The following is an 18280-nucleotide window of genomic DNA, read 5'->3' on the forward strand; positions in this document are numbered from 1 at the left end:
TTCCTTTTCAACAGAGGATGTGTTTAATTTTTCTGTTTTAATGGGAATGAAAGAATATCACAAACATTCTTAAAGGGAAAATAGTCCATTGCTTCACTTCATTGGAAACATTAACACCAATATTTAAATCTTCAATTCTTTTACATTTCCATTATTCTTTTCTTTTCTTTGTTTTTCAACAATAGAATTTTTTGAAAGAAAAAAGTTCATTATGAGAAACCACACAATAATTACAGAATTCGTACTCTTGGGCATATCAGACAGGCCAGAACTTCAGGTTGTGATTTTTGTCTTTTTATTTATAACTTACATATTAAGCATCACCGGAAACCTAACCATCATCATCCTCACCTTGATGGACTCTCATCTAAAGACTCCTATGTATTTCTTCCTGCGGAATTTCTCCTTCTTAGAAATTACCTTCACCAGTGTTTCCATCCCTAGATTTTTGGGGGCAATCATTACAAAAGTCAAGACCATTTCCTATAACAAATGTTTAGCTCAATTATTTTTCTTCATCTTCATGGGTGTGTCTGAATTTTTTCTCCTAACTGCCATGTCTTATGATCGTTATGTTGCCATCTGCAAGCCCTTGCATTACACCACCATCATGAACAAGAACATTTGCACCCTGCTGGTCTTTGGTTCTTGGCTGGGAGGATTTCTGACCATTTTCCCACCCCTCATGCTTATCCTCAAGTTAGATTTTTGTGCCTCTAATGTCATTGATCACTTCTCCTGTGACTATTTTCCCATTTTACAACTCTCATGCTCAGATACACGGCTCTTGGAGATGATTGGCTTCTACTTTGCTTTTGTTACTCTGCTGTTCACGTTGGCATTAGTGATTCTGTCCTACATATGCATCATTTGCACCATTCTGAGAATCCCATCTGCCAGTCAGAGGAAAAAGGCTTTCTCCACTTGTTCCTCCCACATGATTGTCATCTCAATCTCTTATGGAAGCTGCATATTCATGTATGTCAAACCCTCAGCTACAGAAAGAGCATCTTTGACCAAAGGAGTAGCTATCCTCAACACTTCAATTGCCCCCATGTTGAACCCTTTTATATACACCCTGAGGAACCAGCAAGTAAAACAAGCTTTCAAAAACTTGGTCCATAAAGTAGTGTTTTATAAAAACAAATGAAAGTATATATTAACATAAAAGAATGTCATTATGAAGATTCAATTATGGAAAATGAGATTTTAACTTATCCACTACCCTATATCCACCTCAGGGCTACCTGCAAAGCTGAGCTCATTTGCTTCAGCTTTCTTTTTAACGTGAAAGTGACTATGTTGTGTCTTCTATTAAAACAATCTGAAGGTTCCATGTAATCATTGATTTACAATTCTGAATAGAAAACTAGTGGCTGTCAAACATAAATCACTTTGCTGGTTATTCTAAATAATTAAAAATTTTTATACCTCAATGGCTCAAAGGAGTAAACACTATTTAAATCAATTTACTCAATTTGTTTCATCTCTTTACTAAAAGTTTATTTTTAAAGGTTATATGAAACATGAACTAAATTAAATATCTGTAACAAACATATTATGTGCAGGTTATCTGCATTATCTGTCCAACTCTTCCTACTCAACTCATGGATTTGGGTATTTGTTTTCCTACTTAGAAGTAATAAATTCATTACACTCTTTATTTCTTAGTTATGTTAAAGGCATATGCTATATATGTTGTTATTTATCTGCATTTTGTATTTGAAATTATATTTAAAAAATGAATGTTTAAGCAAACACCATTACTGTTAGGAAGCTGGAAGTCTGATAGGAATTTTCCAAGTAATAATAGCTCCTCTGTAGAGCGCACTTACTCTGAGCCATATGCTGGGCTAGGTATGTTCTACATTATATCTTATTCAATCTTCACAGCCATATGGCAAAATAGACATGATTATCTCTTTTTTACAAATGTGTAAATTGATGCTCAGAAAAGTTGAGTAGTTTGTCTGAGTAGCCAGTATGACAGCCTAATTTATAAAACAAACAAATAAATAAAACTAGTCTTTGCTCTATTTTTATACATAGTAGAAAATCTGTAAGTACCTGAAAATAGTGCATAACTTTTACTAGGACCTGAACAATATTATTGTCTTTTTTCAGTAACATTCTCTCATTTGGACATTATTATATTATTGTAGTCTAGTCAGGGAAGGTACTAACTCCTAATATTATAACTGGCCTATACATTATAAGATTAATTAATCAAAACAAAGTTTGTCAACTGCCATTGCTTGTGAGTGATGTGTGTGAGTAGGCGAAAACAGTATAAAGTGTTAGCATTATTATTATAGCAAAAATTCATATTGGAATGCACATTAAAAGTAATGGAGATAATGAATGTATTTAGTCAAGGTAGTGGATACCCAGCTTTAAAAACGGCGTGGAGAATTGGGTAGAGATCCACATGAAGAAATTAGCTATTTGACTGCTCTCTCTGCATTAAAAAATAATGACAAAGGAAAAAAATTTCACTTAGTGTGATTGTTTGTTTGTTGTTATTTTCTGTCTCATTGGACACAGTCCCCCAAGCTTCCTTTTCCATTGTAACTGCTAATGTGTATTATGTTTTATATTCCTTAGTGTTTTGTGTACATTCCTCTTCTGGTAATTTTGATTCATGAATTAGTCCCCTGGAGCCAGTGGCAGAGAGTAAATAAAATATAAGATAGTTCATGCTACATAAAATCTATATAGAAACCATCCCAGTTTTAAAACACCTTCTGATATTTTTCTATTTTATATTTTTGCTCCTTCTTCACTCTATATAATCAAATATATATATCTCTACTCTGGATAAAATGGTACAATTAAGACAAAAACAGTGAAAATAGAAAGCAAACTTGTTCAATGAGAGAAAGAGAGAATGTTCTAAAATATTCTGGTCCCTGGATTACAACAATGGCATTTGCTAATATTTTTACTATTCCAGCATTTGAGAGTTAGCCAAACTGTATGAAAATCAGAGGTAAGTCACACATAAAGAAGGCAGAGGAAGTGTCAAATCTTAGCATTGATTCATTAATTAACAGCTCAACTTTTGATCAAATTAATTAGGATATATTGGGGTTATATTTTAAAACTTGGCATATTTAAAATGTATGAAAAGGATTAATATGTTTTACTATTATATAAGTTTATTCAGTCTCTATAAATTAAAAGCAGGAAATTAGTATCTGTAAGTCTCTGTGTTTTTAAGTGAATATAGGCTACATAGTTATGTGTTTAAGAACAGACTTTAATTTTAAGTAGTCTGAGATTATATTTGTCATTTGCTAGCTATATGAATTAATTTAAGTTACATAATCTCTTTGGGCCTCAGTTCTTCATTTGGAAAAACTGTGTTATAAGAACTAAACAAAATAAAGTATAAAACTTTTTAGGCCACTTGAATACATATTGCCTTTAATAACTCACAACTAATATGAATATCCTTCCCAACACTGGGAATTAATTCCAAATAAAAGAAAAATAAAATAAATAATATGGCTACTTTAGAGCCTATTAAGTGCAATACAATTTAAAGAATAGTTTTACTTATATAGTTTTATTTATATAATTTCAATTAATTCTCAAAAACAATCTTGAAATTTCAATTCCATTTTAAACAGAGAAAAATTAAAAATTAAAGAAGTTATGTAAGTTATCCACATCTATTAAATTGCCTACTTATATTTTTAATCCATGCCTTTAAAAATCATATACTTTCTGTGATAAATTGGCCTTATAATGGCATAAAGAAGAAATTAATAGTGTTTTGATGCCATAATTCTATTATTAATTTATTTCTTTTTCCTTCCATGTTTAAATTACAGATGGCTAGTTAATGAACTGAAAGTGTGAGGTTATTAGTGGATACTTGATATCAACCCTTATAAATGTGACTGTTATTATTTAATTATCATTAAATGGGATTTGGTGATATCCCTCTTCCCTTGATTTGTTTCTATACACACCCATCTGAATGCTGAAAATTAAACCTGCCCATCATTATTGAAATGAAAAAATATAATTTATCCATATTTCTCCAGGGAAACAGTAATCTAAAATAATTATAAAAATAGTAAAAATCAATTCATTCTAATAAAATAATTATTTCAACCACTCAATGGGTTCTCCTGATGAGTCTTTGTTTCACTCAGGCTGACAGAAGTTTTCAAAGGAACATTTGTGCTGTAGCCCACAGCCTGAAATGACTGAGCAGTACCAGAGTGTTTTTAGTGTAATGATGAACCGGAGTTAGATTGCCCACAACAGTGAATTAAATAATTTCCCTTTCTTTTGCATTAACCTAAACCTTGAACAATTATTTACATTTATAAAGTAGAAAGAAACAGGGTGGCCTGATCGATAAAGTACATTTGTTTTGGAGATATGCTTTGTGAATTTTTCTAATGACCTCTAATGAGATTTAGCTGAAGAAGAGAGAATTGAATAAACATAGAAAAAGTTGGGAAAACTATACTTTAAATGTTATTATATTACTAAGGGAGGTCTCAACCCTGTGCAACATAAAACATTATTTAAAACAACACACACATACACACAAACACACCCCAGAAATACAATGGAACCGTTCAAAGTCTCTAGTTTGCTCTCTCAAAGGGATGTCTCTACATTCTTCAAATCTAACATACCCTTTAATATAGAGTTCCTGGGCCGGCCCGGTGGCGCACTGGATAAGTGCGCCGCTTGGGAAGCGCGGCGGCGCTCCCGCCGGAGGGTTCGGATCCCACATGCGGACTGGTTCCCGCTCACTGGCTGAGCGAGGCGTGGGGGCAATGCCGAGGGTTGCAATCCCGTTGTCGGTCCCCGGTCTGGTACGGGGGCAACACTGAGGGTTGCGATCCGTTGCTGGACATGGAAAAAGACAAAAAAATATATATATATATAGAGAGAGAGTTCCTTTCTCACCATGGACACCAAAGAAATTTCCAATATCTTACCGAGTTTCTTTAGATATAGAGTTCCTTTCTCACCATGGACACCAAAGAAATTTCCAATATCTTACCGAGTTTCTTTAGAGAGCCATTGTTAATATTTACTTGATGACAGGGATTTGGGAAGAGCAGGATATGGGAATGTTTTCAGAATGAAAGTCCTGATGCTTTACAGCCATCTTTTTTTTGTGTGTGTGTAACAAATATTAATTATCACTGTGAGTTTTCACTTTGAATGGATCAAAGAATCCATCTCAGGAATCCTTAGAAAGCAAGTAAAAGTCATTTTGATTAAATGGGTGGCAGGAAATGAAAGCTTAATAGCCTAAGTCATGTTCTTCCAGGAGATATGAATCTGTATTCAGAAATAAAAAGCTAAAGTGATTAGTTAAATGCTTGCAGGTATCCTTCATGCTCTACACGAATGTATTCTTGGATCTTTAGGATCTAGGAATCATATGCACCTTGTTGAATATTGAAGATGAGTTCTACCAGAGGACTATGAATCCAGATCATTATTATAAAACTCATTTTAAGTTGGAATATATGTACAATCCATATAATTTTCATAAATATTTGTACATAAAAGTATAATATGCCCCCTTCAGTTATTGATATTGGATCACCTGCTTCTAGTACTTAAGCCTGTTCCTGTGGTCTTTGAAGACTGGTTAGAGAAGTGTTTGTTTTTTGTGATGCTTTCATGACCACTCGCAATACTTATTTATAAGTTCCCTCACAGCTTTAACTAGCAGCAAAAAAAAAAAAAAAAAAAAAAAAAAAAAAAAGTGAGTCTTGGTATTATTATTCACAAAAGTGTTAAAATTAACAGTAAATTTAAGAGGAAATATATATGTATAAAAGTTGAAATATGGTTAATAATACAGTGCATTGATACAGTGTTCACTATGAAATAGTACTAATATAAGGAAAATATGGTATATTTACACAATATACCATAAAAAAGAATGAAATACTGCCATTCTCAGCAACATGGATGAACTTGAAGAAAATTATTTTAAGTGAAATAAGCCAGGCACAGAAAGAGAAAAGAGAAATGCCATATGTCCTCACTTATAAGTGGAGGCTAAAAAATAAATAAATAAACAAAAAAGAAAGATGCAAAAGTAACAATAATACGTTGAACTTTCAAAAGTAGAGAACAGAACTGAGGTTACCAGAGGTAGGAAAGGGAGTGGGGGTAAAGGAGAAATTGGTAAAAGATGATGAAAATCGATTATATTGTATAATGTTGAACATACTAATTATCCTTATTTGAACATCACGTATTGCACACAGTTATTGATATTCAATGCTGTACCCCACAGATATGTACAATCAACTATGTTCCAAGAAAAAATAAATAAAATTTTAAAACAATAATAAAAATCATGTATTAACATGTATTTTTAAAAACTTGAACCTCTGCTGTAAGTTGTTGTGGAAACTTCGATTTTGAGACTGAAACAAAATCTTGTCTATTCGATGAGAATGGACTTTGTGACTTCAAGGTGTTTTAAAAAACTTGCACTTTTGATGAAAACCAAACCCCAATGAAATAGGAGTGATGTTACTGGAGCAGAAATAAAGCAAATTGAAAGGATGAATTGTAAAGAAGTTTAAGGAAAGTAATTTAGAAATAATATTTTATGAGTTTTTCTTTAAATTTATGTGTCAATAAAACATGATATCCTTTACATATCTTTTGTTCTAAATTTACTCAATACAGGAAATTTGGGCCAATTATGTAAACACATCTTGTAAAGTAAGTAATGTAACAAATATATTTTGCCAAACAAGGAAAAGAACCTAATATTCAGGCTAGAATGTAACATAAAATAGAGATGCTATGCAGCTGACACAGCATGTGATTCAACAACAAACTCAACATTAATTAATTAGGTGAGTGTTTCTTTAAAACTTACCATCACTATACTTAGCACTGGTTTATGTTGAAATAGCTTTGAAGATAAGATCCTGTCTTAACTTTCAAGAATGCACAGAGTAATGGATTAATTCATAGGAGATTTCAGCATAGTATATGTGTGCTGGGTTGGAAAGAATGAGTATAAGGTTCTTAATGACATGCATACAATGGGTATTAAACTTAGTGTTGTGGAAATAAGGAAGGAGGTGATTTGAGGTGTCACTACAATGTGCTACCCACAAAGCTAGTTATATCCACATCCATATATATATATATATATATATCACTACAATGTGCTACCCACAAAGCTAGTTATATCCATATCCATATATATATATAATGTTACTGACTCCAAGCTTCACAATTACTTTCAGAGGGATTATTACTAAGGAGGAGCAGAGAAACAAACTGGCCATGGATAGCAATGCTGATGTGCTGCAAATATTTAACATGCTTCAGGTGTGGTGATCAAAATCCTGGCTGAAGATAGGAGAAGTGGAATGTGTGTGTGTGTGTGTGTGTGTGTGCGTGTGTGTGTGTGTTGTGTGTGTGTGTGTGGTGCTAGTGGGGTGAAGGAGGCAGATACATTATGGTGGGGGAGGCAAGCACTGTGTAGAAAAGATGGAAGAGCAAAGATAAGATTCACTTGCCTGGAATGCCTAACAGGTGCTATACAACCAGGTCACTTCTACTCTATTCTTTGTTATTGTTGTTCTTATGTGGTTCTCTTGGTGTTAAATATATTTATTATTATTTATCTAACACAGTCTTTTACACAGGACACCATTCTAAGCCCAAAGGTTTTAGCTCAGTGGTTAGGGAACACTTTCTTCGTAGAACAATGCCTGATATGGCTTTCATTAAATGTTAAGCATTTTTCTAAATGTTTCACATGTGTTAACTTATTTAAGGCTCACAATAGCTTTGTGAGATAGACTTGTATACAGAAGAAGAAACTGTGTATTTATAGATGAGGAAACTGAGGCACAGAAATGTTGTTATTTTCAGACCAAGTAAGTGGATTGGATTTAAAACTAGTTATCCTCATTCTTTTCTCTTGCCTATAATTACGGCAATATCATTTTAACTCCAAAAAAGTTAAAAGTATTTTTAAAATACAAATAAATAAAATATTAAACAAGCTCTCTTACAGAACAGTTATCTATCTCTTTAACTGGAGGCATTCTTCCCAAATATTAGTAATAATAATTATATTTATTATTTTAACTAGAAAGCAAAGTATGTTGCATAGGAATAAAAGTCATAAAAATGACACATAGGTAGGCCGAAACATCATGAAATATTGCAAAATATTTATATGCAATAAACCTCAGTTTTAAGCCCTTACATTGATTTCTACTTCTTTCTCTGTGCTATCCCTAATGTCTGAGGTTGCTCATGGCAATGGCTTCAATATTTCTGAATTGCAATGAGGTAGTAGTAAAAGTCGAAAAAGCTCAGTGTTCATAAAAGTTGATAGATGGCTGAGAACAAAAAATTACTTTAAAAAAATAAAGTATATTTCCAATTTTGAGAATTCTCATTGTAATTAAATGCTTACAGAAAGGAGAAATTTGTACAAGGATTGGAGCAATGAAACAAAGGTGATCCTCACTGGGAAGGAAATTTGTAGACATATTTCTTAAAGGTAATAGGTAGTATTTGAAGTCAGAAAAGTCTGGTTACACATCCTCGTGTGATACTGAACTTTTCTTGAACCTGCCTTAACCAAAGAATTTTCACCTGTAAAAGAAAAAAATTAAAGTATCACTGTTATTATCTGGTGACTTTAAATTTTCCCTGAAGGTAGAAATGGCATACTACTTCAGCCAAATTCCAGCTCCACGGTTGGATATTGTTAACCACAACTCTGAAAGTTTGTTCTTTGTGCTTTTTCCTGTAAGCCTGGCAGAAGAAAAGCAACTGAAGAATGAGAAACCATACAGAAATAACACAGTTTATCCTCCTGGGATTGTCAGATGACCCAAAGCTTCAGTTTGTGATCTTTGTCTTTTTGCTTATCACCTACATGCTCAGTATCACTGGGAACCTGACCATTGTCTCCCTCACCCTGCTGGACTCCCACCTCCAGACGCCCATGTATTTCTTCCTCAGAAATTTCTCCTTAGTAGAAGTTTCATTCACATCTGTCAGTATACCCAAGTTTCTGGATACCATTATTTCAGGAGATAAAACCATTTCCTTTAATAATTGCATAGCTCAGCTATTTTTTTTCATTCTCTTGGGAGTCACTGAGTTTTACCTCCTGGCTGCCATGTCTTATGACCGTTATGCTGCCATCTGCAAGCCTCTGCATTACATGAGCATCATGAATCACAGAGTCTGCACACTGCTTGTATTTGCCTCTTGGCTGGTTTCATTCTTGATCATATTCCCTGCACTCATGTTACTTTTAAAGCTTGATTACTGTGGGTCTAATATTATTGACCATTTCACCTGTGATTATTTTCCCCTGCTGCAACTTTCTTGTTCAGACACAAAATTCCTAGAGAATATGGGATTTTCCTGTGCTGTGTTTACTCTAATGTTCACTTTGGCTTTGATATTTCTGTCTTACATATATATCATCAGAACAATTTTGAGGATTCCATCTACTAGCCAGAGGACAAAGGCCTTTTCTACATGTTCTTCCCACATGATTGTCATCTCCATTTCTTATGGAAGCTGCATTTTCATGTACATTAAACCCTCAGCAAAAGACAGGGTGTCTTTGAGCAAGGGAGTTGCTGTGCTGAACACCTCAGTAGCCCCCATGCTGAACCCCTTTATCTACAGCCTGAGAAACCAACAAGTCAAGCGAGCCTTCAGGGACATGGCAAAGAAGACTATGTTTTTCTCAAGTAGATGAAAAGAGAAAGGTGCTGTCATAAACTAAAGGCACATTGAAGGGCAAACTGAAAAACACGAACAAACGTTTAGCAGCCGATTGAAGTCAATATGGCCTCCCTGTCATCCTTTTTCCTTCTCTTTCTTTTTTCTAACAGTTTATAAGTATACTTGTTCAATATATTTCTCACCCAATTTAAATTATTTTTCTTATATCTGTCTTACTCCCCACTCTTCTTATAATTTGTTTATTATAACTTCTTAAACAATAATTATTTTATAAATGAAATTGTATTTTGAGATCTATTCAGGAAAAAAAAACCCAGACATAGAGGAGACACTTTATAAATATCAATGTGTATTATGTAACATACAGAAAAATGTAATCTGGTTTTTCATTTTTTTTTACAGAAATTCCCTTCACTATCTTGTAGTTTCTCTAGGAAATCTTTTTTAATTTCAGACATAGAGGAGACACTTTATAAATATCGATGTGTATTATGTAACATACAGAAAAATGTAATCTTGCTTTTCATTTTTTTTTTACAGAAATTCCCTTCACTATCTTGTAGTTTCTCTAGGAAATCTTTTTTAATTTAATAAAAAATATTTATTGCTTTCATTTGCAAATGAAGAAATATTACTTGTTACTGACTATAATAGGGTATGTTATTTAATTTATCTATTGATAAAGAAGCATAGATTATTAATAACATATACTTTAGATATAAGTGCCAAGTGGACCTTCATATTTCCAAATTCCATAATGCATATGCTGTAGAAAATAGTGAAGAAATAGACATTAGATATCTGGGATAAGTTTGTCTTCTGTAATTAAATAAGAGTAAGCCCCTTTCTGACTATCAGTAGCTTATGTGTATATATATATATATATATATATATACACATACATATTTTATATACATATATGCAAATATATATATTATATATATGGATATATATATATAATATATACACACATATATATATATTATATAAATATTTAAAATTTATATTTGTATAAATGCCCTGTTTCAAACTAGTCCAAAACTTGAGAAGCATACATCTCCACCTCTTTTGGACCAGTTCGAAATAGGACATGTATTCAAATTATTGTATATCTAAACAAAATCATTTAAGTTTGTTTTGTAGAAAATAAAAGCTTCATAATACAGCACAATTTTCCTTTATATAATGTTAGAATTTTATCCTTAAAAATTTCTATTCCACTCATTCTACTTGAGGCACTAAAATGTCTGAAGTATTTAAGAAAGATGAGTATGGTGTGTGTGTGTGTGTGTAAAGGTTAAACAAGAATTATGGATACTGAAAATTGTTCCAAGTTATATCAACCACTTTTTTGGCAATAGAAAACATACTATTCAGCTTTACTGAATTTTTAATTACTTCTTACAGTTTTGGTGGGGGTTATTTTTGTCTTTAGAGTTCTCTGCATATAAAATTATGTCATCTACAAACAGGGACAATTTTACTTCTTTTGCAATTTGGGTACCTCTTTCTTTCCTCTTGCCTAATTGCTGTGGCTAGAACTTCTAGCAGTAAGTTGAATTAGAGGTGGTATAAGTGGACATCCTTACATTATTTGTGACATTAGAGGAGAAGCTTTCTTTTTCTTCTGTTATTATTTTCTGGTTTCATTCAATTATGGCCAGAAAGAGACTTGGTATAACTTCAATATTCTTAAATTTTTTAAGACTTACTGTAATCTAGCATGTGATCTCTCCTGGAGAATGTTCCATGTGTGCTTGAGAAGGATAAATATTCTGCTGATGTAGGGTTGAATTTTCTGTATGTTGAAAATCTACTGAAAATCATTGATAATCTATGCATTTTCTGACATTTGGCTGTAATTTATGTATGCTAGGTATATTCGTGTGTAATGTTTTTCACATCTCCTACTCCATTATTGATTTTCCTTCCTAGATGTTCTATTACTGAAAGTGGATTATTGAAGCCTCCTATTCTTACTGTATTCCTGTCTCATTCTCCCTTAAGTTCTATCAACATTTGCTTTACATATTTAGGTGCTCTGGTTTTGAATACATACATATTTATAATAGTTTTATATTCCAGATGAATTGACCCTGTCCCTTTATCTTCAAATAATGATCTTTATATCTTGTGACCATTTTTTATTTAAAGTCTATTTTATCTGATGTAAGGATAGACAACCTTGCTTTCATTTGGTTATCATTTTCATGGAATATCTTTGTCCTTCCCTTTGCTATGTGTGTCATTTTATCTAGTATAGGTATCTTATAGACAGTATATAGCTGGATTTATTTCTTAAATCCATTCAGCCACTCTATGTCTTTGGATTGGGGTGTGAAGCTGTTATATTAAAGTAGTTGTTTATAAGTAAAAACCTTCTCTTGCCATTACATCACTGTTTTCTCTCTGTCTTGTAGTTCTTTTGTCCCTTTTTTCTCTCATACTGTCTTTTTTTGTAATTTTTCTGATTTTTTTTTATAGTGGTATGTTTTGATTCCTGTCTTTTCTGTGTGGGAGGGAGGTATTACTATGGGTATTTTTCTTGTGGTACCATGAGGTTGACATGCAATGTCTTACATAATAAAAAAAAATTTAATTGCAAACAAATCTCTGCTATTTACTTCTTTTGCTCTCCCACAATTAATTTTTTTGATATCACAATATAAATATCACAATTTACATCCTTTAATATTGTATAGTCATTAACATATATCTAGTTATATTTATTTTAATACTTTTGTTTTTTAAATCTTATACTACAATTAATTAACTTGCATGCCATCTTTACTATAATAAAATATTCTGTATTTGTCTATATACTAACTTTACCAATGAGTTTTATATTTTCATATGCATTTGTGTTGTTTTTGGCATCCTTTTGTTTCAACTTTAAGAACTCCTTTTAGCATTTATTGTAAAGAAGGTATAGAAGTTATGAGCTGCATAAGCTTTAGTTTGTGTGGGAAAGTCTTTATCTCTCCATTTTTGAAGGACAGTTTTTTGGTGTTTAGTTCTTGGTTAGCAGCTTTTTTCTTTCAGCACCTTAAAAATATCGCATTTCCTTCTGGACTGCAAGTTTTCTGCTGAGAAATTCACTAAAAGTCTTATGGAGTTTCTCTTGAACAAGACAGGTTAATTTTCTCTTGCTGCTTTCCGAATTCTCTCACAGTCTTTGCTGACAATCTGATTACAATGTATCTCAATGTAAAGTTTTTGTTGCTCATCCTATTCCGGTCTTTTGGGCTTCATGAATCTGGATGTCAATTCCTCTCTCTAGATTTTAGAAGATAAGTTTTATATCCCTTTCACTCTCTCTTCTTCTTCTGGACTTTAATAATGTGTATATTGATTTGCTTCTCTGTGTCTCATAAGTGCTTTAGATTTCTTCACTCTTTTTTCATTTCTTTTCCTTTCGTTCCTCTGACTTGATAATTTTAGGTGACCTGTTTTCAAGTTGCTCAGTCTTTCTTCTCTTTGATCAAGACTGCTGTTGAACACTTGTAGGAAATATTGTAGTTCAGATATTGTAGTCATCAGCTCCAGAATTTGTTTTTCTAAAGTTATTTCTCTTTTTTCTTGATATTCTCCTTTTGTTCATGTATCATTTTCTGATATTTTTAGTTGTCTACCTGTGTTCTCTTGTAACCCATTGCATTTCATTAAGATGATTGTTTTAAATTGTCAGGTCATTTTTAGATCTCCATTTCTTTAGGGCCAGTTCTTTTGTTCCTCAGACTGAGTCATGTTTTCCTGATTCTTCATATGTCTTATGGATTTGCATCAGTGTGTGTGCCTTTAAAGAAACAGCCACCTTTTCCTGGTCTTTCTGGACTGGATTTTACAGGGAAATGACTTCATCAATCATCCCAGCTAGAGATTTTGGGATCCTCTCAAACCTTTCTATAGGTTCTATAGAAGTCTCTTCTCTGGACTTGTGCATATACATTTCCAATTAGAGGAATTTACTGATTTCTTTTTTTGTTTCAAAAGCCCATAATCTCTTGTTCCCTCTGATGCCTGACTTCTATACTGCCAGTTGGGACACTGAATATATTTCCCTGGAGTAAAAGCTTCAGGTTCTTTGATTTTACCTATTCCATAGAGTCCTGCCAGCCACAGAAATGTTCCCATCACCCTTTTTTGTTGTTGCTGTTGCTCTTAGCTTCCTCTAGGTGTCCAAACTATACTGGTTCTGTCAACACTTTGGATGAGGCTAGACAGAAGCTGGTCACTCAGGCAGTGCAGAAGAAGGCCACTGATGGAGGTTGAGTGAATACTCTATTCTCTCCTTCCTCTCACTGGGAAAGCCATGGGCCAAGGCCATGTCTCTCCCGACTGACTGTGCTGGCTTGGAAGAGGAACTGCCATGAGTAAAGTAAAACCGCTTTTCTTACCCATTTTAATGAAGGTGTTCTGGATTTTGTGCTCATCTGGAGTACTAAAACTTCTTTGCTGGAATCTGGATCTCTCATGAAGATATTCAATTCATATATTGTTGTTAGATTGGCATTTCTGTGGGAGAAGATCTGGGACTTTCCATTCCCTCATCTTGCTGAGGTCATGCTAGATTTCAAATAAAAGAGAATTTATCCCAGATCTTGAAAATTTAAATTTTTTATACTGTACAGATATATTCATAAATGTCAACATTAAAAGATTTAATAAATGTTTGGAAGAATGCATAAAAAAATCATCATATGAAGAGGAGGGATGTTTATTTTAATAGGGGACATCTATGAAACCTCATAGAAAGATTATATGTATATGTAATATTGATAAAATTGCATCGTGTATTAAAAGGGATAGTATGAAAAATAATTTCAAATATAGGAGTTTTTTACAAAAGAAAAACAGTTGGAGAGCTTATATAATGTTGATATTGTTGTGTCCTGTAGAGATATTAGAAGCAAATTATAAAATTGCTTGAAATTTTATATGAAATGTTTATATTGTCTATGGTACTTGACATATGATTAATATAGACTGTTTAGGAGATAATAAGATAACCAATGATCAGCACTTGGATTTTAAAGTATAAGGTGTGGAAGTTAATAACTTGATCAGCATGTTTGCTTTTATATACAGATAGACTTGTGTCCTACAACATTCCAGTATTAGATTCTTGTTATAATCTTTGCTTGCCTTCACTCATCAGGAACTTTCTGAGGAGAAGTGGAGTTAATGAAAATATAAAACATGTGGCAAGAGTTCATGTACAACATTACGCAGGAGATCTAAAAGGTAGATATCACAGAGAAGATGGATGATAATGAAGTCAGATGTACACCAAGGACCTCACTGATGTGTCCATGAAAAGGACCCTTATAATCTAGGTGTAATATTCAATCCATCCTGTCATTAAACTCACTGTTTAACAGAGTCCAAATATGCTCTTTTTCCTTAGAAACAAAGATACGTTACATGGTCATATATAAAATATAATTCTGATGAAGTCTTACAGATAAGCCTTCTCTTGTTGTAAGAGTTTTCAAATACAAAAAAAGATTAGCTTATATTCTGTGTAGAAGCTCAGCAAATTTCTATTGAGACAGAGGTTTTCCAATCAAGTACTGCATGGTTAACTTTACTTTCAGACAGGTTTGGGTCATTTCCCAGACCAAAATTCTATATAAATCTTGCTTTACAAACAAACTCCACTTAAAGAAAGTTTGTGAAAATAATTGGACAGAATCCATAAACACAAATGTTGCAAATTTAACCAGATATTATTAGAGCAATTTATAGAGGATATTACCATGGGAAGAGAACTGCCTAACAAGTGGAATCCTTAGACTGTGACCCAGGAATAGGCTGTGCTATGCACTGTTGAAGCCATTGATTGCTGAAATGCATCTCCCTCGCCAACTAGAGAGTCTACAGCACAAGCACTGTATTTTTCATTATCAATTAATGTCTTCAAGGATTTTGATGGTAGCTTTATAACTTTTTATAACTCTGAAAAAAAAAATCACACCTTAATCCAATATTATTTTTAAATGGTTTTGACCATGTTCTATGCAATAGTTACTGTGTGCCAGACACTATGGCTACCATATGGTTTCTGAAGCATGAAAATTAATATACACAACGTTGAAAAAATTTTGCTTATCTAGTGGCATTTACAGTGTAAGTCGGGAGAAGATAAGAGCAAACTCTCTGAATGACATTTTTTCTCTGCCAAGTGTAATTGCAGGGGAGTTTAAAGCACAGACCTTCTGGAACTACCAAATTTTTTTTTAAGTCACCAGTTAACAGGCAGAAGAGAGATAACTTTGTGACATGAATCATGTCCAGGGTGTAAATAAAAAGAACTTCATCCTAGGACTACAATGGGAAGAACTAGAAATTCACCAAACAAAATATGGCAGAGAACTATAAAATTGCACAAATCTGCAAACATGGAAGAGAATGTTAAAAGTAAAACGGAGAACATTTTATAACAAAGCCAAACCCAATCTTAAAAATAGCTAATTAAGTCAGAGTATCTAGAATTTATGTTGAGAAGAACCATTTGTCTGATGCAAGACAAAAGTTTAAGAGGAAGTTATATGATAACCAGTTCTTTCTTCTACTATCTCATCCTAAAAGATATTTTCTCTCACTTCATGGGAAGTGCAGTATGTTAGTCAGGATTCTCCAGAGAAGTGGAATCACTAGGAGATACATAGATATAGATATAGGTATATCGAAAGAGATTTATTATGCAGGATTGTCTAACACAATGATGGTGAAAGAAATCCCACAATCTGCCATCTGCAAGCTGGAGGCTCAAAAAATCCAAGTATAGCTTCCATCCAAGCCCACACCCCAAAAGAGCAAAAACGAAAACAAATGAAAAACATAAACAGGAGAGCCAATGATTTAAGTGCTGGTCCAAGTTCAAAGACCTGAGAACCAAGAAAGTTCATGTCCAAAGGCAGAAGTAGATTTAAGTCCCAGTTGAAGAAGACAGAAAATTCACCCTTTCTCTGCCTTTTTGTTTTATTTGGGTCCTCAACAGATTGGATAATTTCCACCCACAGTGTTGAGGGCCTTCTTCTTTAGTCAGTCCACCAACTCAAATGCTAATCTTTTTTGAAAACACCCTTACAGACACACCCAGAAATAATGTTTTACCAGACATCTGGGCATGACTTAGCGCAGTCAGGTTAGCACATAAAATTAACTGTCACATACAGCATACCCTTATCCAACCCTTCTAGACCCAGGTAAAGTGGAAAATCCCCAAAGGCCTTTTTTTTTTGTTAACTTCTCAATATACATTGTAGTTGATTTTTGTGTCCCTTTACCCGTTCCTCTTTCCCCTTTTTAGTTGAGGAAAGTTAATAAAACGAAGCATGGGCTATTTATTTTATTACTAGTCCTATATCATATGGACTTTCTAACATATGCACCAGAATATACCGCTCATACAAACAAACTGGAAACTCTGACAGTGATACTTACAGACAATGATGTCTACTGTGATTAACTCTAACAGCGTTTCCTGACACAGTTACACTAATTTCTGTGAACAGGTGCCTGTTACTTGTTTCAGTAATAAACCCATTTGGCTTTTCAAGTATCTGGAGCCTTATCCCCAATTTTTACATCTTCTCTTTCTATGCAGTTGATTTTTTTACTTGAGGAAAGTTAATAAAACGAAGCATGGGCTATTTATTTTATTACTAGTCCTATATCATATGGACTTTCTAACATATGCACCAGAATATACCGCTCATACAAACAAACTGGAAACTCTGACAGTGATACTTACAGACAATGATGTCTACTGTGATTAACTCTAACAGCGTTTCCTGACACAGTTACACTAATTTCTGTGAACAGGTGCCTGTTACTTGTTTCAGTAATAAACCCATTTGGCTTTTCAAGTATCTGGAGCCTTATCCCCAATTTTTACATCTTCTCTTTCTATGCAGTTGATTCTGCTCCGTCTCTTGATTTTGGCATTTCCTTTGTTTTATAGGACCCATACCAACAATGTTTACACTCCTAGAGTTTAGACTATTACCATCTCCCCGTCTATGCTCAGCCACACAAAACTTATTATCTCCAGTTTATTCATTTATCTGTGCTTTTGCATCTAAGGTGTCTTATGCCAGTATATTTTATTTTCCCATTTTTCTCTGACAAGCTCATACCCATCTTTTCATATCCACTTTTAAAGTTTCCTAGGATTTTGTGATCAAATTAATTTTCATTTTACTCTCTGCACTAATAGCATTTTGAATAAACTTCTTTTATAGAGTTTACCACAAGATCAAGAAAGGAATTTAGAATTCTAAGATGTTTGATTTTATCAACACTGATGTCGAGGCCCAGAAAGCAATATCCCAAAGTTTAGGCCTCAGAAGCAGCCTCAAAAGCAAAATTTTCCTCTGGCCTTCTTGTGCTCTCCTGTCTCTCAGCCTCAGTCCCTCCAGAGACAAGCCACAGAAACTAAATTTCCTATCTCCCTAGGTGAGTCATAGATATACTCCAACCTTCCTCCTGCCTTTCTGTGTTGGAGCCGGCCATAAAGAAATTTTCTGAT

General features: G+C 33.5%; 2 protein-coding genes across 2 annotated transcripts; both read left to right on the forward strand.

The window, feature by feature from the left end:
• The first annotated feature begins 211 nt into the window (after nucleotides 1–211).
• Nucleotides 212–1150, forward strand: LOC103598890 (olfactory receptor 6C3-like). Its single transcript, XM_008582953.1, has one exon. It carries the CDS (start codon nucleotides 212–214, stop codon nucleotides 1148–1150), a length of 939 nt encoding a protein of 312 aa, XP_008581175.1.
• Nucleotides 1151–8792: 7642 nt separating this feature from the next.
• LOC103598892 (olfactory receptor 6C1) lies at nucleotides 8793–9852 on the forward strand. Its single transcript, XM_008582954.1, has one exon. It carries the CDS (start codon nucleotides 8819–8821, stop codon nucleotides 9755–9757), a length of 939 nt encoding a protein of 312 aa, XP_008581176.1. The 5' UTR covers nucleotides 8793–8818; the 3' UTR covers nucleotides 9758–9852.
• Nucleotides 9853–18280: the final 8428 nt, after the last annotated feature.

The sequence above is a fragment of the Galeopterus variegatus genome, unplaced genomic scaffold (assembly GCF_000696425.1).
Source record: "Galeopterus variegatus unplaced genomic scaffold, G_variegatus-3.0.2 Scaffold2772, whole genome shotgun sequence".
NCBI classification, from domain to species: domain Eukaryota; kingdom Metazoa; phylum Chordata; class Mammalia; order Dermoptera; family Cynocephalidae; genus Galeopterus; species Galeopterus variegatus.